Source organism: Chinchilla lanigera, unplaced genomic scaffold (assembly GCF_000276665.1).
Source record: "Chinchilla lanigera isolate Chin_1 unplaced genomic scaffold, ChiLan1.0 scaffold00008, whole genome shotgun sequence".
Lineage (NCBI taxonomy): Eukaryota > Metazoa > Chordata > Mammalia > Rodentia > Chinchillidae > Chinchilla > Chinchilla lanigera.
This window is the reverse complement of record NW_004955409.1, coordinates 10,548,061-10,575,585: the sequence shown is the minus strand read 5'-3', so window position 1 is coordinate 10,575,585 and position 27,525 is coordinate 10,548,061. Positions and strand designations below refer to the sequence as shown.

At 37.8% G+C, this 27,525-nt stretch overlaps 1 protein-coding gene across 1 annotated transcript in view; it reads left to right on the top strand.

Moving 5' to 3' along the window:
- Positions 1–27,525, top strand: part of Gpr137c (G protein-coupled receptor 137C) — a gene marked incomplete at its 5' end in the record, with an annotated part of 58,291 nt that overhangs the window by 16,545 nt on the left and 14,221 nt on the right. The window contains 2 exon segments of the mRNA XM_013510458.1: positions 11,271–11,314; positions 12,403–12,631. Of these exon segments, the coding sequence (XP_013365912.1) occupies positions 11,271–11,314; positions 12,403–12,631 (273 nt within the window).

Here is a 27,525-nt window from a genome sequence, read left to right as displayed (position 1 = left end):
AGCTCCTTACAGCTTCTAACAGCATCCAACAGCTGCCAAACAGCTTCCAACAGCCTCTGCAGCTCCCAACAGCTTCTAAACTTCTTCCTCTCCAGTTCTGCCTCTTACACTGCTGGCAGCAATCCTCAGGTGGGCTCCCACAGCCAGCACCACACTGGTTCAGTTCATCTGAGTGTTACAAGCGGACCACCAGTTGTCAATCCACCACAGTCCACCCCTGGTTAACTTGGTATAACCATACACATTTTCTTAATCCATAGACCTAGTGGCGGATTTGTGAAAAGTTAGCGTGTCTTAGTCTATTCAGCTTTACATTAATATAATAATTACATATATACAATTCTTTTTTACACTCATTCCTGCACCAAAGGAAAGTATTTAAAGGGACCAAAATTCAAGGTTAAAACACAACACTTTGATTAATTAACCTGATTACAAACATATATAAAAATGCTATTAAAATCATATTAAAACAACTATTACAATCACAGTCCTTACTTCCCAGTAATTTTTTTTTTTCTTCCCAGTAATTTTTACAATGCATGGCAAGACTAAAAAATAGGGATCTCCTGCAATTCAGATACGCTCTTATCTTCTGGTAAAAGGCTTCAGTTCATTTTTCCATTGTCCGTCCTTAACAACCATGTTCTCCACTATTTCATCCTTGCAATTCACAGCTCTACTAGAGCTAGCTCATATCATTCTGCTGGCTCTTTGCTTTTAATTTCAAACATAGATCTGGCCAAAAGCTCTCAACAATAACTATGCCACTGTCCCAACAGTAGACTGCATTGAAATTTTTCTTTTTCCAACCAGGTAGTATCTCTAAACACGAGCAGAATGCAGACCAAATTTCTGCCAAAGCACAATATACTACCTGGAATCCAGCAGCCAGTGCAGTCCTTCTCAGTAGAAGCCTCCTGAGCTTCATCTTAACTGGCAGCATTTCCATCAATACTATGATTTTCCAGGCTCCAACCAGAGTCTCCATATAGTTTACAGCATACAGGGGCTGCCTATTTGGCCAGTCTCTCAAAACTTTTCCGTATTAATTCCAAATGCTTTTAAGTCACAAAGCCAGGCAACATCACAACAATGAACCCACTCTTGGTACCAAAATCTGTATCCGTCAGGGTTTTACTAGAGAAACAAATATAACACAAGATACACAAATGTATAAGAAATTACAAGATTGGCTTATGATAGCTATAGAGTTGGATGAGGAAGCGTGCAGAGCGTGTCTGCACACTGGAGACCAAAGGATTCAGTCCAAGGTCTGGAGTTGACTGCAGTGTTCCATGCACGTCCATATCAGGAGGGCAGTATGGTCTGTGATGGCAGGCTGATGAGTCTACACCGGAAGGCTGAAGGATCCAAGGCAGAAGCCTAAGAGTCTGCACTAGAAGCCAGGAGATGATATCCAAGCTGAAGGTGAAAGTTGGAGCTCCCCCAAAGAATAGAAGCTGCTCTGTCCCTCCTTATTTCCCTTTTATATCATTTAGGTCATGAGCCACCCTAGGGTGGCTCCTCTACACCCTAGGGTATAGAATTGCTTAGCCACTTTAGTTAAGCTTCTAAACTTGTCAAGTTGACACAGTCAACAACTACGGTTTGGTTTGCAACAACTACGGTTTGGTTTGGTTTGGTTTGGTTTGGTTTGGTTTGGTTTGGTTTGGTTTGGTTTGATTTGATTTGGTTTTGAGACACAGTCTCACTCACTGTGTAGTTCAAATTGTCCTTGAACTCACTATGTAGCCTATGCTCTCCTCGAACTCCCAGTGATCCTCGTACCTCAACCTCCCAAGTGCTGGGACTACAGGCATGCACCACCATACCTAGCTATATAGGTTTTTGGTTTTGGGGTGTTTGTTTTGGTTTTGATTTGGGGGGCTTTTTGTTTTCTTGTTTGTTTTGGTTTGGTTTTTTTGAGGGAGGGTCTCACTATGTAGTACAGGCTGAACTTGAACTCACTTATGTATCCCAGGCTGGCCTTGAACTCACAGTGATCTTCCTGCCTCAGCCTCCCAAATGCTGGAATTATGCCACCATGCCCAGCAACTATATTGTTCTTAAGCACAAGATATATTGAATTGTCTCCAGTGAATTCCATATAGCAAATAAGAGTTCATAATAAACAGTTATATTTCAGGATATTTTAAATAATGAAAGCGCACAAATTTTTTTCTCACCCAATAATATGCTGCAAAACTATCAACTGTGCCTGGTATTGAACTATGATACTTCAGGACAAAGGCTTTTGGGCAGGCCTTCAGAAAGTAAATACCCAGATTTTCCCAGGGTGGAGAAAGGGGCATCACCCAGGGAATGGGCTAGTAGGTTAAGATTTAGTGATTAACTGCCCCCAAATAGTTATTCCTTACCCTGTTTTAGCCACTCATATCTCAGTTTTTTCACATTAGTACCTGATTTTTCTGGTTCCTAAACTTTTTGAAGATTCCGAAATGCATATCAGGTGGGTTCTAGACCTCTCACTGCTAACTTGGGATTCATCTTTCTTAAGTAATCAGACTACCCTTCACCCTCGTGAGGGCTACAGCTGTGAGCTCGTGGTTCTAGTTTATCACAGTGAACGGATACAGAGTAAAATCAGTAGGAAAAAGTCACCAAAGACTGAAGTAAACCAGCCAAAAATTTCCAAGAGTTGTTCTCAGGGGAGTTGGATGAGATGTGCTTCACTTATTCAGCAGTGAGTGTGTGCACACGTGTAAAATGCTGTCTACCAGGAAATTACTGAAAACTCAGCACCCAAGTTTTTAACTGGGGTCTGGTCATGTGTGCAACTCTGCCAAACATGTACTAAAGTTCCAGACTCCTAGGAGGAAAGTATTCAGGGTAAACCATACTGTTTGCTCAAACAATTTAGGTATAAATTGTTATACCATTGCCTCATTACTTAGGGGATGATGGAAACCCTCCTGAAATCCAAGTTCCCAAGTGCCAGCCATGGACAAACCTTCCAAGCAGGCCTTCTAAGGGTTGCAGTCTCAGGCCTGTGCTGTATGGACTCTGTTCTGCATACACCTCTCTTCTGTTTTCTGGCTTACAACATTTTGTTATTTTATCCTTTGCTATTTCACTTAAAATTAGGGGCTTATGATTTTCATCAGAATCCTTTCATACTAGACCTTATTTATTCTTACAATTTCTCACACCAGGGAGACAGACAATACAGTGTCTACACGTATGAGTCTGATTGATTTCACTCATGAGTATGGTCTCAAGTTGCATCCATTTACCTATAAAAGTCTCAAGTTTATCCTTCAGTAGGATTCCATTCTATAAAATAGTGATTGTTTAAAAGGAAAAAGGAACTAGGAGGGAGGAAAGAGGAACAGAAGGAATGGAAAAGGGAGAAAAATGCAAGGTAGCTGTACTATTACTGTCTCTTAGTGCGTTGAAGGAGAAAGTTCATGCTAATATTGACTGGAGAATCTTTTATGTCCATATCTCGTACTCTGAGTAACTACTTTGAAGATGACAATATGCAATGTATTAACTGTTGTTATTCTCCTAGTATTTTGTTATGAAATTCTGTTTTACCTTTGTTCAATAAAATAAAAATCCTTTCATAGTTCTTTTAGTAGAAATTCAGATGGGAAGAAAATTTGTATACTCAGTATTTACCTGGAAACTCACTTGATTATAAGTAATATTACAATTATACTCAATTTGATTACATAAAATAATTTTAAGTAACTTGAGAGAAAACAGAATGAGTAGAGAGAAGAAACTAACATTTTTAAAGTATTAGAATATTATGATCTTAGGAGAGATGCAAAGAGATGTATTCTAAAAGCAAGAACAAGTTAATGCAAAGAATAATATTTACTAAATAAATTTTAAAGTGAAATATAAGCTGGGTGTGGTGGCGCATGCTTGTAATCCCAGCACTTGGGAGGCTGAGGCAGGAGGATCATTGCAAGTTCGAGACCAGCCTGGGCTACACAGTGAGCTCAAGGCCAGCCTGAGGTGCATAGCGAGACCCTGTCTCAAAGAGACAAAAAAAATAAAAAAAATTTTAAAATGAAGTGAAATGTAGTCATTGAAAGAGAACATCTGAGGAAAAGTATGACTTTCAATTTATAGCTGATACAGCTAAAAACTTCATTTTTTATATATAGGCAGTAGCAATGATAAACCTGACAATGAGACACCAATCTCCACAGGAATTTGAGCAATTGATATAGACTTTGTTTTTCTGGTATTTGGAAAGATATGGACCACCTGCCATGTATTGACATTAATAAATCATTTAATTGTATGTTATTTACTTTTCTAAACTTAAAATCGGCATAAAATGTGTTATGTTTCATGAATTATCTTGACTATCTTAACAGTCCATAATTGCTTATTATTATTTATTATTATTTTCACTCAGGATCATGTCCTACTAGCTATGTTCTGTAGAACACCATTGGTATCGGATTTTTGGGTGGTCTGATCTGGTTTGGCTTGGTTTTACAAGACAGGGTCTCATAATTTAGGCTGACCTTCAGCTCACTGTGTAGCCCAGGCTGGCCTTGCACTTGCGACAACCCTCTTTCCTCAGCCTTCTGAGTGCTGGGTTACAGGCATGTGCCACAGTGTGCGGCAGATTGTTTTTAACCTTACTGTAACTTACACACTGGGTATATTTATATAACCCGGTGGGACACAGTCAGCAAACCTGGGGTGGTAATTGGCCCTTAATTCTTTCTTTATCCTACTCAAGCCCCTCTCATACTCACTACTCTATGACCCGTCATTTGAAGAGTTCCCCCTCCCACCCTGTGCCCAGTCTTTTCTCCTGTGGTCCTCTTAAATGCCTTCATGGAACTCTAGCATTTCCCAGAGGACACTTCTTGCCTTTTGTAGAGAAACAGCCAACCCATCTTGTTTCCCAGTCTTCCTTACTGAGGTCATGACATCATCCTCTCTCTGAAATCTGTGCCGTCTTATTTGGTCATCACTGGCTGTAATAACAATGTCCTTCTTCTTGGATGAGTCAGCACTTTCCTCCCTCTTGCCTTGTCTCTTATAATGCACCATTTTCAAAGCCCATGTTGATAACCCATCCAAAGTCTCAATTTAGTGGTTTCCCAGAGCTCTGAATCTCCCGTTTCCATTTAAGCCTCCCATTAGCGTGGCTACATCTTGAACTGGTTCTTGAAATGGAGCTGTTCTTAAACCAGGCTTGGCAGTGGGTGCCGGTAGTCCCAGCACTCCAGGAGGGGCACAAGTTTGAACCCAGCCTTAGCGATTTAACAAGACTCGTCTTCAAAAAAAAAATTAAAGTGAAAATAGAAAAGAGTTGTGGATGTAGCTCAGGATGAAGACCTTGGGTTCAATACCCAGTCCTGAAAGAGAGAGAGAGGGGGAGAGAGAGAGAGTCTTCCTGAGCAGTGTCTTCTGTTTCCTTTATGTACCTTGAACTCATCTTTGTCTGTTTTTCCTCCTCCTCCTCTTTTCATCACTTTGTCCCTTTTGCTCTCCCCACCCCCTCCTGTTCCTCACTGCTTGGCATTTTGCTACACCAAAGTAGTTTGTGCATCAAAGTAAGTTCTTTCTCTACCATAGCTCCCATATTTTACATTTCTTAATTAATATATGAAAAGTATAGTCTAAACAAGTTTGAACTTTCTAAAATGGCATTCATTTTTTTTCCCATTAGAGTGTTTCAATTTTAAAATCAAGCCATGTGTGGTGGCACATGCCTGTAATACCAGCACTCCTGGAGGCTGAGGCAGGAGGACTGCAAGTCCAGCTTGGGCAATTTAGTAACTTAGTAAGAACTCTGTCACAAAATAAATCCTTTTTAAAAGGGCTGAGAATGTAGCTTAGTGAGAAAGCCCTGGGTTCAATCCCAGTACCATGAAAGAAAGAGAAGGAGGGAGACAGGGTAGGAAATAGAAAAACCGTGCTGACTGTATCTCCTGTCAAGCCTCTAATTTTTACTGGACCTCTCTGTATCAGTATATTCCTTATAACACTTCTATTAATGTTTTTCTTACTCCAAGGGCTTAAATCTAACGTTCCTTCTTGGGCAATAACCTTGCCTCCCACTTTACTGGAAAACCACAGTAGAATTTACTTGCTACATCTCTCGTTCTTCCATGCATATCTAAGTATTGTGCATCCACATAGTGGCCAAATTTCTTATTTTAACAACAGCTTGTTTGTAAATTATTCTAAATTTTCTATGTAGACTCCAAGTTCTCCCTCTTGACTCAAAAAATGTGTGTTTTCCTTTTCACGGTTAACTTGCCAGAGCTGCTGGGAATGGTGGCACACACCTTTAATCCCAGCACTCGAGAGGCTGAGGCAGGAGGATTGTTGAGAGTTCGAGACCAGCCTGGGCTACAAACTGAGCTCAAGGCCAGCCTGAACTGCATAGCAAGACCCTGTCTCAAAAAGACAGAAAAATAAATAACTTGCCACAGCTTTCTTTAACAATGAAATTCTCTTTCCTTTTCTCCCCTGTCTCTCTCTACCTTATGCCTCATCTTTTCTACTTAGTTCATTTCTAGCCAACAGATTTTTAAATCAGTGTCATGGTTTGTGTCTGGATGTCCTCCCAAAGCCTCATGCAGTCACGGGGCAGGCTTCTAGAGTTTATGATTGATTCATGGCTATGAGTGCTACTCCCACCCTGGGGCAGATAGTTTGCATATGTAAGGGAAAAAAAGAGGCTACTTGCCACCACTCCTCCCTTTTGCTCTTGCTCCTTTTGCTGTCTTCCACTGCCATGAACGGTTGCCCTCTGCCATGTGCCACCCTGCCTTGGAGCCAGACGATTATGGACTGAAACCTCCACAGACTGTGAGCTAAATAAACCTTTCCTTCCTTAATTCTGGGTATCAGATATTTTGTCTTAGCAACAAAAAAAAAGTAACCAAGACAATCAATAACTGTGAAGGGTCTTTCACCCTACTTGAAAACAAGAAGCTCGTCATCATTTAATATACATGTACTGCCAAAAAACATCAGGCTCCTGGGTCAGAGAAAAAGACCACTTATGACTCATGGCAAAAGCACCAGTGTCTTAACACCAGGTTTCCAAGCTGTGGTCCATAGGGCAGCATTGTGAGGGAGCAGATGGTATCTGCACATATAGCTGGATGAGCTACAAGGGGAAGTGACCCAAAATAAGGAAGAGAGACAGATAAGACATTTATTTTATAGTTTTTTGTTTCTGTTGTTATTCTGAGACAGGGTCACCCTATGCAGTTCAGGCTGGCCTTAAACTCACTATGTAGCCCAGGCTGGCCTCAAACTCACAGAGATCTTTCTGCCTCAGCCTCCCAAGGGCTGGGATCACAGGTATGTGCCACTATGCCCAGCTAGACATTTACTTAGGAATGTGAGCAGATTGTTACCAGGGAGAGAGAAGTTATTCCCCCTGCAAGATGTCCTCAGGAAGCGAACTGTTCTGTCTTTATATACTACTCAGAAAGTAAATCTTGCTCTTGCTCTGACCTTCGTTTAAACACTATGTCTAGCTTTCAAAGATGTTTACCCTTTTGCAAACCCTTTAGCCCAGAAGATCTAGAACATTCAAAACCGTGAGACACTCACAGAGAAATGTCTCCTACACAGGTTCTCCAGGTGTCTTTTAGGTTCAGATGTCTGTTATCTAACCTGTACTTACTGTCTCTGTTGTCCTACTTCCTGTAACCCTTGCCCATCTCCTGTTTAGCTACTGAACATGAACATCTCACCGGGTGACACTCATCCTACATTTGTTCACTCAGTATCTTCCGCTCGAGTTTCAGCTATCACCACTGCTGGTGGCTGTTAATTTCGTTCTTACATTGCAAAACTCACTTGCCTTATTTTTGCCTGGATGTAGCAGACTTTAAAAATATCAGTCAATCCTATGACCTGACTTCACATTTTTTTTCAGTAGGGCCCTCACTCTAACAGTTTTGTTTTTTAGATTCAAAACCCAAGAATATGGTTTTGAAGGCTCATTCAAATTCAACAGTTTTTCAGCTGGAATTCTTCCCGTAATTCATGCTTTACAGTTGCTTCAGAAATCCCTCATACATAGACTCACATTACAGAGTCTGCAGCAGGTTGAAGTTTAGCTCAGCTTCTGCCATTTCTCCCACACTCCCTCAGGCCACACTGCACCACTATATCAAAGGACTTGCATTGACCTGAATTCACTGCTCATTTATTTAAACACTTTCTGAAACCCTGATATGAGCCAGGCATTATGCTAGCAACTGGGGCTATAAATCTGAATAAACTATTGTCTTTCTTAAGGGAGAAATAAATATGCAAATAAATGCCCAGAGTGTGATTAGTACTGCAAGGATACAAAGTGCATACTCTTTCCCCAAGGCACTTAACCTGACAATATACAGTATGACACTCTGGGAAGTCTTCAAGGATAATTTGGAATTTGTTACATGGTCGTGAAAGTATATCCTTGGCAAAGTACAAATATGTACAGATACGGGAAACTGAATCTCTTGTTTGAAGAGCTGTAAATATTTCAGAATAAGCAGACTGTGTGATTGAAGGTAGAGGGGTGAAGGGACACAGGATCGGAAAGGGGATTAGATAACAAAAGATCTGTTGTGTACTGAGGTGGTGTAGACCTTTTTAGACTTGTATGATCACTTTGACCTTTTAAAAAGAAGTTGCTCCATCATACTAATTCGTTCAGGCAAGAATTATTTATAGATACTAAAACTAGTAGAAGAAAGTTGAAAGACTAGAAGATAGGTAGTGTCTAAATATCACTTCATATGACATGTATTAATTACAATAAGTTAATAGTGACAAAGCCCTACAGATCTCATCCCACCCAGTTAATCAAAGTTAACATCATAGTAACAGGATAAATCAACATCATGAACCTGCTGATGTGCATTGAGAAACATCATGAATTTCTTCCAAAATGCGTAACCAAATCTAATCATAAGGAAACAACAGGCAAGCCAGGGATGGTGGTACACACCTGTTTTCCAAGCACTCAGAGACTGAGGCAAGAGGATCGCAAGTTTAAGGACAGTCTGGGCAACTTGGTAAGGCCTTGTCTCAAATCTTTTTGGTTGGGGATCTGGCTCAGCAGCATAAGCACCTGCCTGGCAAGTGCAAGGTCCCGAGTTCAATTCCCAGTACCAAAAAAAAATTTTTTTGAAGACAGGGATATACACTAGTTGAGTGCAGAGACTCTTGATTCAATCTCTTATACCCAAAAAAAAAAAAAAAGTAAGCTCCAGCTGAAAAGCATTTTATAAGATCAGTGCTTTACCCTCTCCGAAACTGAAAGGAAAGAAGTAAAAGATTAAAGGAGACTAAATACACACGAAGTTTGTTTGGTATACATGACCCTGGATATTTTTTCCAGTAAAGGGTGTCATTGAGACAACTGGTAAAATATAAATAAGATCTATAAATTACATAATAATATTTTGCCAATATTCAATTTTTGACTTTTACAGTATATTGTGGTTTTGTATTTTTTTTCTTTTTTTGAGACAAGGTCTCACTCTGCAGTTCAGGCTGGCTTTGAGCTCACTTTGTAGCCCAGGCTGGTCTCGAACTTGCAACGCTCCTCCTGCCTTAGCCTCTCGAGTGCTGGGATTACAGGCATGCGCCACCATGCCCGGCTATGCGGTGGTTATATAAAAAATTTTCCTCTTTAAAGTATATACAATGAAGTCCTTAGGGATAAAGGAGCATCACACAACTTACTGTCAAAAGATTCTTAGAAATCGTACCTAAACCAGGTATTTTGTCATGTCCTGTAATCCCAGCATCCATGAGGCTGAAGCAGAAGGATCGCTGTGAGTTCAAGATCAACCTGGGCTGTATAGTGCATTCAAGGCCAGCATGACTGCTGCATAGCAAGACCCTGTCTCAAACCCCCCACCAAAAATCACATCAAGAACATAGAGATTCATAGCAGTATTACTCACAGTGGCCAAAAAGCGTGAAGTTTTTAGCCAAGTGCCCATTGAGGGTTGAACAAGTGAGCAAAATATGGCATAGACATACAATAGAATATTATTCAGCCTTGAAAAAAAGGACTTTCTGTCACATGCTACAATATAGAGAAACACTGAAGAGTTTATGTTAGCTGAAACGAGTCAGTCATAAAGGGACAAATACTGTATGAATCTACTTATATGAGGTACCTGGAATATAGTAGTCAAATATAAAGAGACTGAAAATAAATGGTGGTTGCCATAGCAACCAGAAGACCTCCCTGACTCTGTACAGCTTCCACCTTTAACCTTTACCTCTTACTCCTTCCTGATAAATTAGTATTTCTGCCTTCCTAGATCTTGCAATAGCATCTTTTGCCCTTATATCACAGTGTATCAAAATACATGGCTTACCTATTCCTCCCATATAATCAGCTCCTTGGGAGCAGAAATAGTGATCATGTGTACGAATCTATGGTACCTTTCACAGAGAATGAGATGTTAATAGGGGTGTAAGAAATGTTTGAATGAATTACTAAATACCTACACTATCTTTGTTCATAACATTTTGTACTTTCTGCCCGAAGGACCAAAGTTCAGTGTTCTTGTAACTGGTCTTCCTACTTCCTCTCCATAGTTCCTTGTAGTACGTGTACATAATGCCAGATCAGTAAAATTCCGTACTTTGGAATGCCTGTCTGGAAACTTTCAATATCTTCCTGTCAATTAAAGAACAAAGTCTAAGCTCACCAGTAAGGACTTGAGGCCTATCACATTATGCTTACAGATTATACCATATTTCTGTCATGTTCTGTTTACCTACCTGCCTAACTCTAGCACTTAGCTTTTGTAAGGCTTTCTGAAGGAAGTTTACTAAGTAAGATCTGTGCTCGTTATGTTTGTGTTTACTTCTGAGCCCTTGTTTCATTATTCATCTCATCAGAAAGGGTAAAACTCTTAGAGAACGCTCAGCCATATTCATTTGCCCTATTTTAGGGCAAAATATAATATAACGATAGGATATATCGTTAGGATAGGTGGTCACCAGCACAATGTCTGCCTCATAATAAATGTTCAGTAAGCATTTAAACTGAATTAACTTCATTTGAATTTTAAAAGTAGAAATTTTAGTTTAAGACAAAAAAAGTGATTCACTATGCTAAGCCTTTGGGAATTTGGCTATTTTTGCTTCCCAGTGATTTGACTTAACATCTGAACTTTTTTTAGCTATTATCATTTGTAGCTGGATTTCTTTGAAACACAAAGTCAAAACAAATTGGGGACTACCGTATTACACATGCTTTCACAATTTTTTATCTCTCTTTCTAGGTTATATGTAAAGTCAGATGTGCCACTGAACTTGACAAACACAAGTAAGTTCAACAAGTACCTAAATAAATTTATACGTAAAAGAGCTAAAGGATTAACTCATTAATATTAATGCCTAGTATCTAAAAGATGTATTTTTAGCAGTAGACTGCTCATGGTGAAAGAAAGGGGTTGTTGCTGGGTGTGGTGGGCACACCTATAATCCCAGCACTTGGGGGGCTGAGGCAGGAGGATCGCTGTAAATTCAAGGCCAGCCTGGGCTACATAGTGAGTTCAAGGTCAGTCTGCAATACAAAGCAAGACCCTTTCTCAAAAAAAGAGAAGATTTTGGATGGCAAAATAAATTTCTGGACCATATGTGCTTAATTTGGGGATGTAAATGTGTTTAAACAGGTTACTTCCATACAGAATGCTGTTACTGTTACTGATAGTTGATATGGATTGCCACATTTAAATGAATCTCTTTTGGTGAGGTGCTAATTTTTCTCACGGGAACAAGATTAAGCGAGTTGTTTTTGTATATGTAGTAAATATGCACCTTTATAAGAAGGTGAAGTATTGATTAGTGATTCAAACTGTGTGTATCCTGTCATCTTCTTCCTAGTCAAGTGTGACTTCCTTAGTCAAGTTCTTCTCTAGTCAGGTTTAATATAAGCAGGCATTCATGGAATTGCATATTGTTTAAAACAATTTCCCTTACCTCTCAAAATTACTGTTAGATAATACATTTAAATTTAGATACAGCACATTAATTTTCTAGGCAAATTTTAAAAGTCTGGTAATTATCAGAATGCAAAGGTCAAAGAAAATATACTTAGTAGTTATAAAGATAAAAACTCCAGGATTGCTTGAAACAGCATTAAATAGTCCTATGTTATCTTCTTGGTAGAGACAAATAAATTCAAATCCATAAGAGGTCATTTCTTCGTTAATGCTTTAAAATCTATACCATTTTAAAATGGATTAGATACTAATTGCATAACAACACAAATATTGCAAGTAACCACGAGATTATTAAATTTGTACATAATGAAATTATAAACATTTTAAACTGAAGAAATTCTTGTACCTAAAATAATACATTAATTTCTCATTAGTTTTATAACATCTAACACACTCCTTTTCCTTTCAGAATTCTACTACATTTGGGCTTTATACTGGCAAGCCTTCTCTTCTTAGTGGTGAACTTGACTTGTGCAATGCTAGTCCACGGAGATGTTCCAGAAAATCAATTGAAATGGACTGTGTTTATTCGAGCATTAATTAATGACAGCTTGTTTATTCTTTGTGCCATCTCTTTAGTTAGTTACATATGCAAAATCACAAAAATGTCATCAGCAAATGTCTACCTCGAATCAAAGGTAAGTGTATTTCTTAATTTTGCACTTGAAAATCTAACTTTACATTCTTATCCTATGTGCCATATTTTAATGTGAAGTTTATGTTGTTTGTTTGTTTGTTTGTTTGTTTGTTTTGAGGCAGGATGTCTGACTATGCAGTTCAGGCTGGTCTCGAACTCACTATGTAGCCCAGGCTGCCCTCAAACTTCAGGGTGCTTAGCCTCCTGCCTCAGCCTCCCAAGTGCTGGGATTACAGGCGTGTGCTTGGTTTATGTTGCTTTGTAAAAAGTATCCTGAACCACTTCTACATTTCTGAGCATGACAGAATAGCCACTAGCAATTAAAGGCTTTTAAAAATTTGATATTTAGTAAACAATGGTTTAAAAAAGAAGCTTTGCTGCACATGCATTTTCCATGATGCTGCACTAGACAGGCTAGTTAAGTAAAATAAACCAGAATGTATGTGAATGGGCCAAAAATAGTTTCATATATAAAACTGCAATAACAACTTAAGATTTTATTCAGCACGAGTGGTAGTATTGCTGTTAAATTTACCAGATTATCTACATATACTTGGCTTATCAACATAAAGAAGTCATACAGATAAAGTGGTGTTTAGTTGTACAAAGGTTTTAAAAATGTTACATCAGCCTATAATATGTAGTACATGTTATGATTGAAACAGCTAGTCCTGCCTTGCTTCTGTCTTTCCTTACATTTTGGAAAAAAGTAACACGTGAATTCATGGAAGAACCATGATAGTTTCTTCTCCTGTTGAATGACAAAGTGGCTGAGCAGTGATCCGTAATTGGTCACCATAGGGGACTGTGGTTTTGGGTGAAGCAGTGCAGATAGCGGGTGTTGGCACGGGTGTTGGGGCAGATGCTGGGGTGGGTGTATGTATAAACACGTTTTTTACAGTTCCTTGCCCAGGAGAACTTTCTTAAATTCGGTATCATTGCCTAGTCACTGAAGATAAACAAGATAATATCTTAAACAGAACATTTCTCTGAAATATTGTTAGACTTCTCTACTGTCATGACCCTTAACATAGTCCTAGCAGAGTACTGTCATTAAATATATGGTTATCAACCTGTGCTTTAAATTTAGGCAGAGGTTTTAATTTCACTATAAATATATTTCAGTGAAATGCTGAATATATATCAAGAGAGATGAGAAAGAGGAAAAGAGAGTAAGTCTTTCCAGCCTACTAGTTATGCCTGGAAAATTACTTTATTCATCTTCAATTCTAAAGATTTCTTAAAATTTAAATATCTTAGTAAGAATAATACTGTCACTGTGACTGGCCATAACCTTCTGTAGGCAGCAGCACACAATAATAGCACCAATATACAGCTCATGTTACTTGCTTATCTATTTATGTGTGATGAAGCATAAATACATGTTATTAAATTTAAAATGCCTCTTTCGTAGATACCTGGTAACTTTCAACATTTGGTTTTACTTGCATTGACATAGATAGTACTCTTAATATAGTAAAGCTGCCAATCTGAGAATAAAAAAATCTGATAAATCTTCCACAATTATTTTAAACATCTTCCCCTTACTAACATATGAATGGTACTCACCTTTTATGATATTATTTTAAAAGTCTTAAGTTTAAAAGCTATTCAGAATTATCTAGGAACTCTACATAGGGACTTGTCAGAAATATCTATAAAGGCAAATGCGAGCCTGTTTGTATTATATTGTACTGTTTTGTAGCTCTTGATCTTCTAACTAGGTTATAGACTTCAATGTTCAAAGAGTGTGTCATCTTGCCTTCATGTTCTCCTTTTAAGATCACTGGGCTCGTTTTTGTTTTTGTTTTTGTTTTACTTCTTGAGCAATATATAGTAATAGTCATTTCCTTTATTCAATCAACAAATGTTCGTTGAGCATCTACCTCTTTCACTTTCAAACTGACCTGTTTTTGTTTGTTTGTTTGTTTGTTTTGCTATCCCTAAGAACATTTCCTTTAAGCATGGATTTTTTTTTTTTTTGTACCAAGAATCGAACTCAGGACCTTGTGCTTCCCAGGCAGGCGCTTGCACCACTGAGCTATATCCCCAGCCCTAAGCACAGATTTTAATGTTTTGTTTCCCTTTTTATTCTTTCTTCCATCCTTTACATATTATGTGATAATGAGACCCTCCCTACTCCGTCTCAACCAGATCTTACCCACCTTACTTCACGATGACGCAGAGTGCCTCCCTGTGCCTCCAACCAGAAATGCCCTTCCCCACTCAGTGCAGTGTTTGTTCATGTCTTACCAACTTTCAAGACCTAACTCTAATGTTTTTCCGTTTATGACCTTAATTTTATCCCTTCTCCCCATTCTCTAAGTAAAATTAGGAGTAAATCCCTAAATGGACTATCATAAAATTTTATTTGCTGCTTTCAGGGCACTTCTCAATTTATATGAGGTAGAGTTTGTATGTAAATGTCTAATTTTTTCTAACTGAAGTCTGAGCTTTTAGGAGGCAAAGCTACTTATTATTCATGTTTCCCTGGGTGCCTTATTTGAGTGTCAACTAATTTTATTTGAATTTTATGTAACTTATGAATTTTTATTTTTATCCAGTTTTTCTTACCTCAGCTGCCTTTTGGGTACTCCACCAGCTTAAGCACCATTCCCTTACCACTTACAACTTGCATCTCACGATATTTCGTCATTGTCATCATTAGTAATGGTTATCACTGACTCAGACTCAGATCTGCAGTATGCTAGAGTTTCTTCATTCCTTCTTTCCTGCAGCTAACTCCTGTCAACTTTTTCATTAAAAAACTGTCTTCTCTCAGTTTTTCTCCATTGAGTAACTTGATAGGAAAAGGAATGAGTTGAGCATAACTATCAATATCTATTATGCACCAGGAAGTTGCCTTCTTCGCATTAGCTCCCCACAGTTATATGAGGTGATCTGTGATATTGTGCTATAACGAGACATGTATATTTCGTCCCTGCCCCTGGTTCCTGGCACACGGTTCCTTAAAAGCCATAGATTCTTTGCAGGAATTAGAGTATCTTTTGCAAGATGGCAGGTAGCTAGGAGGCCCTAGATAGCTTCCCGTTGGGCACTGGTCAGAAGAAGGACCTCAGCTGCCAGGCAGGATGGTGCTTACCTGTAATCCCAGCACTCAGGAGCCTGAGGCAGGAGCATCGCTGTGAGCTGGAGGCCAGCTTGGGCTACACAGTGAGTCCAGGCCAGCCTGAACTACATAGCAAGACACTGTCTCAGAAAACAAAAAGCCATGATTAGTGGGTTGAACACTTAGCCCCAGCCCACTATCACCTTGTAAGGGGAGCAGGTTTGTTTTGTTCCACAGCTGTAGAGGTTCCAGCCCAGGCCTGTCTTGCCCTGTTGTTTTGGGCCAGTTTTAAGGCAGCACTTCATGGCTGGAGCATGTGGGAAAGCAAAACACTCAGATCATAGCCAAGGGAGCAAAGAATTAAATGAAAAGACAAAAATAATGGGCAAGAGTCCCCTAATCTCCTTCTGGAACATATTTCCAATGTCCTAAGGTCCTCTTACAAGGCCTCACCTTCCAAGGTTTCACCACTTCCCCTTGAAGCCGTCCTGGAGATCCAGCCAGGATACGTGGGCCTGTGGGGGATTTAAACTGTGTGTCGCACATGCACATGTAGTAAAACCTCAGTGAGAAGTCCAGTGGCCAGGTCTGGGGAGTGCCAGGACTTCCAGACAGGGCGCTGGAGGCTCTGCAGGGAGGCACAGAGAGCGGGGCTCCACAGCCCCGGCACAGTTCCCCACTGAGGGGTGTATCAGAGTCCTTGGCGAAGAGCCCTCAAGAGTAACTGGCAAATGCATTTCCCTGAGTTCTGCAAGCTGCTCTGGTAAGTTAATCTAACCACAGGAGAGGGTCACTGGAACCCCAGATGTACAACACATTGGTCAGAACTCTGTGTGATAACCTGCGATTGGCACCTCAGTGCCAAGAGGGAGGCAGTCTTGTGGGATCTGATGCTCTCTCCAAGCAGATAATGTCAGAACTACAGTAAATTTTAAACTGTAGGACCTTCACTTAGTGTCCTCTGGAGAACTGCATGTCACTGGGGCGCTATCCCAGCACATTTTGGTGTAGGGAAGGATTGCTTTTCACTTCAGATGGTCTTAATCTTATTAAAAGTGAGAGAAATGGGGGGGACTTTTCTTAATCATTCAAATAAGATTCTCTCCTACTCTAATTACTATTTTATCACCCTTTTGTTATTTTCATAGCCAAAATTACTATCCATTTGTCTGTACACATTTTTTTTCTCCTAAAGTATAAACACTTGTCTGTCTCATTTATTTTTCAACCCTTTTGTTTAAAACATACAGTAGATGTTCTTTTTTCTTTTTCTTTTTCTTTTTCTGGTACTGGGAATTGAACCCAGACACTCCATACTCAGTTATATTCCCAGGCCTTTTTTATTTGTTTGTTTATTGAGACAGGGTGTATCTAAGTTGGCCAGGCTGGCCTTGAATTTGTGAGCGTCCTGCCTCAGCTTCCTGAGTAGCTGGGATCACAGGCATGTACCATACCATGCCCAGCTTTAACGAATAGGATTTTTTCAGTAAATATGTTCCATGCTTGCATACAGTCTATGACAGAGGAGCTTTAATCTAGTAACTAGGGAAATTCAAACTTTCCCTCTGAAACTTTGATAACCAGAGCTTCTGAAAAAACTGAAAGAAAGAAGACAGACTCTTACCACTAGCTCAACCAGATCCCAAAAGCACAGCGAGCCAGGAGACTGACCGGTAAGAAATTTCTTAACTACTTACCTGCTTGCCCGCTCTTAAGCTGTCCCCACTGCAGCTTTTGAAGGAGCAAAGCAGTTTTAGAATCTTACCTCTGCCAAAACTGGAAGGGCGAAGGGAATTTCTCTCTCCCCATCTGAAAGTTTGAGTCTTGAAGTTTGCTAAGATAAACTGGCAATAGATAGATCAATAGGAGAAAAAGCACACAGCTTGGTTAATGTACATATGTGCACAGGAGCCATATAAAATATAAAACTCAAAGAGTCAGGTGGGTAAGCTTAAAATATCATCTTCATTGGGGTAAAGGAAGAGGAGAGCTACAGTAGTTTTACATATTTAGGGGACATGAATGGGCCCAAAGAACAGACAGGTCTGCAACAAAGTTCCTCTGGGCTTTAAGCAAGGTACTTGATTTTCAGTGTTTTAATGGTTAGTCATTTCTGGTTAATGAGATTTCATAACCATATCATCCCTTCTGGGCTATGGGAGAGGAAGAGAATCAAAGATCAGATGAGATAGGGATAATAAGACAGACTTTGGTTCAAAGACTCGTTCTCCACTTACCATTTCAAAGCACCACTCTGGAATTTCATTTTCTGAGCCCCAACATTACCAAACAAGCTTTCACAACTGAGTTGTGTACCACAGGTCTCTTACTAGTAACCCCAGTTCTTTATAATCCTGCATTGATTCCATTTATATGACCCTGTGCTCAGACTCTTTTAGATACATATGTTAGTATGTTCGTGTGCGTGTGCACAAGCATATATGTGTGTTTGCTGAGGATCAAACCCAAGGCCTTGTGCTCTACCACTGAGCTGTGCCCCACTCCTGTCTGTATGCTGATTAAAGGCATCTTCCACATAAATTCTTACTAGTTTCTTTGGATAATCCTGGGGATTAAGCAGAGGGCCTTGAATATGCTAGGCAAGTGCTCTACCACTGAGCTACATCCCAGCATACTACACTCTGAAAGAGTAAACCCTTTTATATGTTCTCATCAGTGTACAAGTGAACCTTACTTCCTCTGCTCCACCAGGATTTGTATTCAAATTTTAATTTTGGTTACTTTCACTGATAAGTGTTTAACATCTTAATTTAGGTGTATTAATTGATAGGCTTATATAATTCCATATAGAGATTTACTATCCACATTTCTGTATGTGTAAACTATTTCTTAGTGACTTATACGCAGAATCTAGGCATTTATTCTTTGTTTAGAATATGTTTTCTCTTCACATTAAAATATTGCTTTTGTTAAGAATAATAGCTGTGTGTTTAGTTAAGAGATATTTAATCTTACTAAATCCTTCTCAATAACTATTCATATTACTACAATACTGTTTTCTCTAGTCTACAAATAAACTGTTTGGCTAGATTTCCTTATGTTCCTTGAATTTTGAAAAGAACCTTCATTTGGTTTTTTCTTTTAATTTTTATATTTTAATTTATAGTGTGATTTAAACTCTTATTACTTTTAGACCTGAAGTAAAATTATATTACTTTTTCCCCTTTTTTGTTATCCTTGGCAGGTTTTAGAAAATAAACATGTTTATCTCATGAACTGAAATGGATAACATACCCTATGCAATACAGAGTAGTGATAATTTAAACTCCAGTATCTTAATTCCTCTGTTTACATCAGAATTCTACCATTTACTATAACTTTAACCTGTCTGTCCACATTTAAACTAGAGATAAGTATAGTAACAATCTCCATAGCAGTGTTGCCAGGATAAAAAGGTAACATATGGGGAGTCATAATATACTGCCTGGCACTACAATAGTATAAATGTTAACTGCTATTATTTTTATCAGATTTTGACACAGTTTGCAGAATAGAATTATTCTCAGAAGACTTGAACAAATCCTTCCACTAGCAGAAGATTGTTTTTTGGTGATTTTTTGTTTGCTTTCGTTTTTCCTTGTTATTTCCCTATCCATTAACTGCCTTTATTCCCACCAGACCTGGTATTTTATAGTTTAATGGATACTTAATCATATTTTTGAATACGTAATCATATTATCATTATTAAAATTTTTTCTGTGTGTAATATAAAAGACTATGTCAACATAAAAGAATGTGATTTGGAGCACTTAAGTATCCTTTATGTTATTACTTATGTATTAATTTGTATTTTTTCTCTAACCAATTTGAATTAGTATGATTAGATTCTCTTTTTCAAAGTAGCACTTTTACTTGTTTTTAAATACTATTTATTGCCAATTTGATCGTTTTTATTTTTTTTCTTTCTTACATATTTAAAGTTGTTATGTTGTCCCACATTTTTGTGTTTATATACGTTCTTTTGTAAACTAATATAGGTATTCAGAGCAATATGTTTTCTCAAGTACTGTTTGGCAGCTTTCCATAATCTTAAAATGTTCTAGCAACATCCCTCATTTAACAAAAACAAAGAAAATTTATGTTTGGATTTCAGCCACTTCTCAAATATTGCATATGTACACACCAGTGTGAATTAAATATTAACTCTATCTATAGGTTTTCCTTCAGCTCATCTTGGCCTACATCAAGGTATATGTAGGAAATGTCTTTGTAAGAAAGATTGTTCTAAGATCAGTATTCTATAATGTTGAGGATATTGCCTAAACAGTGTCTCCAGAAAACATCTTTTTCTCAGATCGAGTACCAAGAAAAGTAGTGTAGATTGAATCCTTTTTTCCTCTTGCTACTGTATTGTTCAGAAGCAAAAACATGCCTCACTTCTATGAATTGGAAATGATCTGATGGTATCCATTTCTTATTCTGACACTACCTCAGCCTTCATCTTTCCTACCTCACATACGCACACCCACTCATACACATTCATATACAGATATATCTTTTTGTCGCTACTTCAAATATTATCTCACTACTTCAAATTCTCATTTGTAATGAGAATAGTATAAATTAAAAATGGGATTAGATATACTTTTAGATTACTTAATATTTCTTTTTGGGGGTATATTGATTTTTGAAATTAATATGCAAAGACTTTAGTGATGGACATCTCATCATAGGGATTAAAAGATGGAAACCCAAAATCAGAAAGAGATGGATATAAATCCCTACTCTGCTGCTTACTGGCTGTCTTAGTTATTTTCTCATTGCTGAGACAAAAAACCTGATTCCCAAAGTTAAAGAAGGAAAGGTTTATTTAGCTCACAGTTTGTAGAGCTCTCAGTCCGTAATCAGCTGGCTCCGAGGCAGGCTGGCACATGGCAAACAGGCAACCATTCGTGGCGGTGGAAGACAGCAAAAGCAACAAGGGAGAGCGAGACAAGCCTCTTTCTGTCCCTTATACTGTATCCAATCCACTGGAACTAGAGCAATGTCAGGCCAATCAGTGGACTGACCCTGCAGTCACCCACCCTTAATCCCAGCATTGCACTATGAATCAATCATACACTCTAGATTCTCTGAAAAAAACCCTATGACCACATGAGGCTCTGGGGAGATATTTAGACACAAATCGTAACATTCGCTGTGTGACTTTAGACAACTAATAGCATTTCTAAGGTTCCTTTTCCTGATCTGATTAACATAGATAATGATAATGTTGATCTCCTGGGTTGTTACGGGGATAAGGAAAGTATTTCTCTTATAAGGTTGTTAGGAGGATTAAATGAAAATGCACGTAAAGTACCTAGTGTAATGTCTAGCACTTAGGAAGTGTGTATGAATCTTAGCCATTATGGTACTAAGGGATGGTAACCTAGATTCAAAAAGTTCTTAAATACCTGAAAATGTTGGGAAAATTTATCTACAGTGGAGTTGAATATATATATATATATTTTTTTTGTTTGTTTGTTTGTTTGTTTGTTTGTTTTGTTTTGTTTTGTTTTTCTCTGGTACCGGGAATCGAACTCACGACCTTGCACTTGCCAGTCAGGCGCTTTTGCCGCTGAGCTAAATCCCCAGCCCCTGAGTTGAATATATTTAATCAAATTCTCAAAAGGAATAGTGACCAGAACAAGACTCAGAATCACTGAAGAACAAATTTTTCTTTTGAATAGTTTAACTTTATGAGGCTCTACCTTATTTACATACCATTCCTTCCTGATTTTTATAAAGATTAAAGTCTCTCAATTACATTTCATCTAATATTTAACTAGTTTTTCTTAGGAATTTTTGAGACAAATAGGTTGAAATTCTCAAATGGCCTGTTTCTCTTCAGCATTGTATCTCTGTCTCTCTCAGGAGCTTAGAGGCCCCAGGAGGACGGGGAATCTTTGTTCAGAAATGTAAAACTGGGGGCTGGGGATTTAGCTCAGTGGCAAAGCGCCTGCCTGGCAAGTGCAAGGTCGTGAGTTCGGTTCCTGGTACCGGAGAAAAACCAAAAAAAAAAAAGAAATGTAAAACTGTGGAAGGCTTCACAAAATTTGCATGTCATCTTTGCAGAGAGACCATACTAATCTTCTCTTTATTGTACCAATATAAATATATGTGCTGCCAAAACATGCACTGAAGTAGCCTTTTAATTGTGGGTATTTTTGTTCTTAAATCTGCTGCACCGTTTATCTCAGTTTCAGTGTTGTGCTTGCATTGGCATGATAGACTTAATATTATTTTTTACTTTTGGTGTGCTGATAACATTCCAAATGTGTCTGATTAACTTAGTCAGAATGCTATGGACTTAGTTTTGCAGTTGCTAGTGAGCACCTCGATTTCTAAGGCAGCTCAAGCATTTATTGACATGATTGTTAGGGTTGATTTTTTTTCTCTCAGGTAGTCTTTTATTGCTGCTTGCCTTCATCTGTATGATTTCCAAGGTACATTTGAATCTATTTACTTTTATCAAAATTATAACTTTCAACATGAGATGTGTGCTCCTAGAACTATTTTTATTCTAATATTACTTCCTAATATTACTTTTTCAGAAAAAAAGGATAAGAGGATATAGAAGACATGGCATTTTAAAAGGACAAAATAACTCATAAGCACAAAGAAGTTCAAACCAATAAAAGATGTTTAGTCCCCATGATGGCCACATTGGGATTCTTTGTATTAAAAACAGCTCAAAGATTGGATGAAAATAAAAGTTAAGCTTTTAGCCTTAAATATCTGCCAGGAAGATGCACAATTTTATATTTGGATAAGAGTGTGGAAAGAAACATTGTCTGATTGTCAAGATCAGCTGTCTCCTTGACAAGCCTGCCATTTGCAAATGCACTTTCTGTCTTCCTCCTGAATTCCTTTTGTTTTTGCTTTTTGGTACTGGGAATTGAACTCAGGACCTTGCGCTTGCCAGGCAGGCGCTTATGCCACTGAGCTATATCCCCATCTCTGAACTCCTAACAGTTGCAGTTTTAATCAGCCCATGCCTTCCTCTCTCCATGTTCCTTATCTGTAAGTTCAACCAACCACACATCAAAGATATTTAGAATGAAACTGTACATGTACTGGAAATATACAGACTTTTCTCATTATTCTGTAAATAATATAAATTCTATTTATGTAGCATTTATATTAGGTAGTATAAATAATCTAGACCTAGTTTAAGATATACAGGAGGATGTGTATGGGTTATATGTAATTAAAATGCCTTTTTAATATGAGGGACTTGAGCATCCATGGGTTTGAATACCCAGAGGTCCGGGAACAAAGCCCTTGTGGACGTGGAAGAAACAGACAAATTAGTAACTAAGTAAACCTTCCTGCTGTGCATTCACTCAATTCCTGATCTTTGCTATTTAACATATTGGGATAGGAAGCAGCATCAGTACCTTTCAGAGGCACAGTAACATTCAGTCAAATACATTTCTGATTAATTTTCACTGGCCAACAAATCCTACAGGATTAAAGCAGTGATGCAGGATAACTTAGGCCATAACTAAAAACTACTACTGTAGTAGTGCTGGGTAGCACTACTTGCCTCCTTGAAATAGAACTAACTAGAATTTAGAGCTGATGGAAAATACAACTTGCGTTATCCCCTATAATAGGTATGGTTGTCACTTTTCCAATATTGTTACAATTTCTCTCTTGCATTACTGGGATTTACTTAACCCACCTCATCCTGTAGAATTCCTTTAGTTTGCTGCTTCAGGTACTCCAGCCATTACCCTCCAGGTGTTACTTGATCTTCTCTTGCTAAGCTGATCTACCACACGTTTGTCCCATTTGAAACGTTCTTTATACTTATATTTATATATTTTATCTATTCCTGAAATCATTCTCCCCTTGTATTTCTAGACTCTTCTACTGTACTATCCCACATTTTCAGAATTGGCTTATTTTTCCATAGCCAGAAGGGCTACCCAATAAAATCCATCTATTCTGTAATGCCAGGATCTTAGAAACCAGAGGTCTAATTTTATTGTGTCTTCGTAGCATTAAACTGTTTTTGAAACTTTTTAGGCCTTATAAATTATTAAACATTTTAAATGTATTCGTTGAGAATATTTTGTTTTATTTTTAATGTTTACTTGGGCATTTTTAATTTCAAAATGGAAGTAGTATTTGTAAGATGATTTGAGAAAATATGTGGAGGATTCTGCTTCTGATAATGGCTGAGATTGGTCCTGAGGGATCAGCCTTTCACAGACAGTGATGATAAATTTTGGACAAAATATAAGAAGCACAACTGGGGATCTAGCTCAGCGGCACAAGTGCCTGCCTAGCAAGCACAAGGTCCTGAGTTCGGTTCTTGGTACACAAAAAAAACCAAAAACAAAAATAAAAAGCACTGAAGGCACTGGAGAGCAAGACTTAGAGAAAGAAAATGACACAGAGTGAGTTTCCTATTTTTCATAGCTTCTTCCCTAAGGGAAAGTGCCCATCCATGGAGCAGCCCACACGTGAAGAGAAACCCCCGGTCTTACTGGCTTGAAAAACCAGAAGATACTAGTAGTTTAACTCCTGCAGGTGGAAAGTGAATGGGTAATCTCAGGAAGAAGATAGCCAAACAAAGGAAGCCTCATATTCTGATTATAAGTTCTGCCAACATTTTGTTTGATACCTGAACTACACATGTGTAAGACAGGATCCAAGCAGCACAAACGAGGATAAAGGAATTGAACTGAGGTTTCAGCTGCTATTTATGCATGGGAGGCAGAGTTTGGAATCTAAGTCCAGCCAAGTTTGTTCTTTCCTAAAACAAGCAGAGGTCAATACATTTTAGAGGCATGTAACAGAATCCAGAATCTTTAAAATACATATTCTAAATATGCAGGACCTCCCAAAGTAACCAGACATATACAAGGAGACAAAAGATAGAACTCATCCAGAGCAAAAACAAAACTTCAAAAACCAACTAATGGGGACAACTCATCTCCCAAAGGGACCTAGATTTTTGGATCAGGTAGGGATTTTATATTCTCAAGAAACAAAAAATACACTTAGATAAATAAATAAATAGTCTCAAGAGAAATAAAAACATAAAAATACCCAAGGGCTGGGTTGTAGCACACTTGTCTAGTATTCACAAGGCACTGGGCCAATCTTTAGTACCTCAAACTCTTAGAATTAAAACTACAGAATTTGGCATAAATAACTCACTAGTTGTGCTTAACGTCAGACTAGTGACGAAAGGATCAATATATATTATTGTCTGAAGAACAGAAGAGGACAGTGAAAGATCATAACAGAACAAACAGACCTTCAGCATCTAATAATTATAATTCCTAAAGAAAAGAAGATAAAGGTAGAAAAATATTGAAAAATAATGATCTAATTTTATTTTCTCTTTTTTTTTTTTTTTTTTTTTTTTTGAGATAGGGTCTCGCTCTGCAGTTCAGGCTGGCCTTGAGCTCACTTTGTAGCCCAGGCTGGTCTCGAACTTGTGAGGCTCCTCTTCCCTCAGCCTCCCAAGTGCTGGGATTACAGGCTTGTCCCGCTTCTACTTTTGTTGAAAAATATAAATTTTTAATTTCAAGAAGTTCATCAATTCTAATTAGTATAAAGAAAACTTATTGTAAGTTCATTATAGTCAAATTGCTTTATACTGAAAATAAAGAGAAAATTTTAAAAGTCAGAAAAAAAATGAATTACAGACTTACATCCAGGAACAGTGATTCAAATACCTGACTTCTCATCAGAAATAATGGTGGCCAGAAGACATGGAAATATCTTTAAATGTCAATCTGAAATCTATATCAAGTGAAAATATTAAGAACAGGAGAGAAAAAAGCATTTTCAGATAAAAGGAAACTAAGGTCATTACCAGCATGCCTGCACTACAGAAAATGCTAAGAAAATTCTGTGGACTAAAAAAAAAATAATAGCTTCAATTCGACCTCTTCAAGAAGGAATGAAGAACACAAGAAATAGTAAATGCGTGGGTAAATAGAATTTCTCAAAAATACATATAACTATGCAAAACAGAATTATAATACTATGAGATTTATACAGAGAGATTTAATATATAATTATTTTTATACATAACTGTGGCATACAGGACAGAAGGTAAGACTGTAAAAAGTTAAGGATATATGTTATAATCTCTAGAGCAGTCAGTGGTTCTCAAACTTTTTGATCCTGAAGTCCCACTATACTTCTAAAAACTATAAGGATCTTTAAGGGTTTTATCTATTGATAAAAATTATAAAAATGTGCATTTTAAAAAATAAACCATTACATGTTAAGTACCTATAAAAAATAATTATGCTTTCCAAAACACAGTGAGACTGGCATTGTTTTACATTTTGCAGGTCTCCTTAATGTCGACTTAATAGAAGACAGCTGGATTTTCATGTCTGCTTCTGCATTCAGTCTGTTGTGATATGTTGTTTAGGTTGAAGTATATGAAGAAAATCCATCTTCACAGATATATGTAGTTGGAAAATGGAGAATTGTAATAGACTTTTCGGGTAATTATGGATAGCTTCTTAAATACTACACCAAAATTCAGAAGTGGAGGTTTCTAAAAGGTTAGTTGCCACATGGAATCTAAAACCATATTAGTGAACATTTTATACTCTCCATTACTCTTCTCCTGCCCTTTGATTAATTTTGTAACATCATGCATTGATCATTTGGAAAGGAGAGGTCACAGATCTAATGAAAATGTATATATTTCATTAGATAAAATTTTAAAATAACGTGTTAATATCACACCATCTCATCAGGAAAGTCTAATTTGTGATAGCTGTCAATCACGGATACAAATGTGGATGAGTTTCCCAAAATTTTAACTTCTACCTGAAAGTTCAGATTTTATCACTGGCAGTAAATACTGCCAGATGTTTTTGTTAAAGTGATAGGCTCGTTTTGTTCATTTTGGGGGGAAAAATATGTTCAGTTGCCAAGTCTGAATAACAGTTGTCTGCCATAGTTGTATGTCAAGTAAAAAGTGGTGTTCTGTAAAAAACAAAACAAATCAATCAAATATATGTTTCAGTATGAAGCAGAATTTCTTTAGAGGCATATCTCCTCTTGTCACATAGAATATTAAATAGACAAGTGTCCTAACATGAAACTGACTCTCTTTTTCCATTACGATGCATGTATACTATATACAGTTCAGTGCGCTACTCTGATTTATGCTAAGGCCCTTTGACCTAACACTGTTTTTGTGCCATTTGTGAAAATACCAACCCAACTGGCCCAGTATAAACAACGAGAAAAGTTGTTCTACACTTTCAGTACTCCAGTACCACTTGTGTTTCTTGTGAGATACTTTTTTTTTTTTTTTGGTATCGGGAATCAAACTCAGGACCTTGTACGTGCATCACACATGCCTTTAAATTTTCAATTTGTTTGTTTGTTTGTTTTTGAGATTCAAGCTGGCCTCGAACTCACTCTGTAGCCCAGGCTGGCCTCGAACTCGCAGTGATCCTCCTGCTTCAGCCTTCCTTAGCTGGTGGCATACAAGTGTAATCTCAGCACTCCAGAGGCTGATACAGGAGTTCCAGGCCACCCCTGGGCTACATATACAAGGTCAAGGCCAGCCTGCACTACAAAGCAGGACCCTCTCTCGAAACATAAAAAAATTTCAGTTCCTTTTGCATTGAGCTCTGAATGATGGGTCTCAAACTGATGCTGCAGCTTACTTCAGAGCACAGTACTATTTAAAATCTTCTGTTACAGAAGACATGATAAGGTAAATTCTTAGCATTTAAAGCTCACTGAAAGATAGTATATATATTTATAGTATATATATTTTACTATACTTTGTATAAGTATAGTATATACTTTTATATATAGTATAT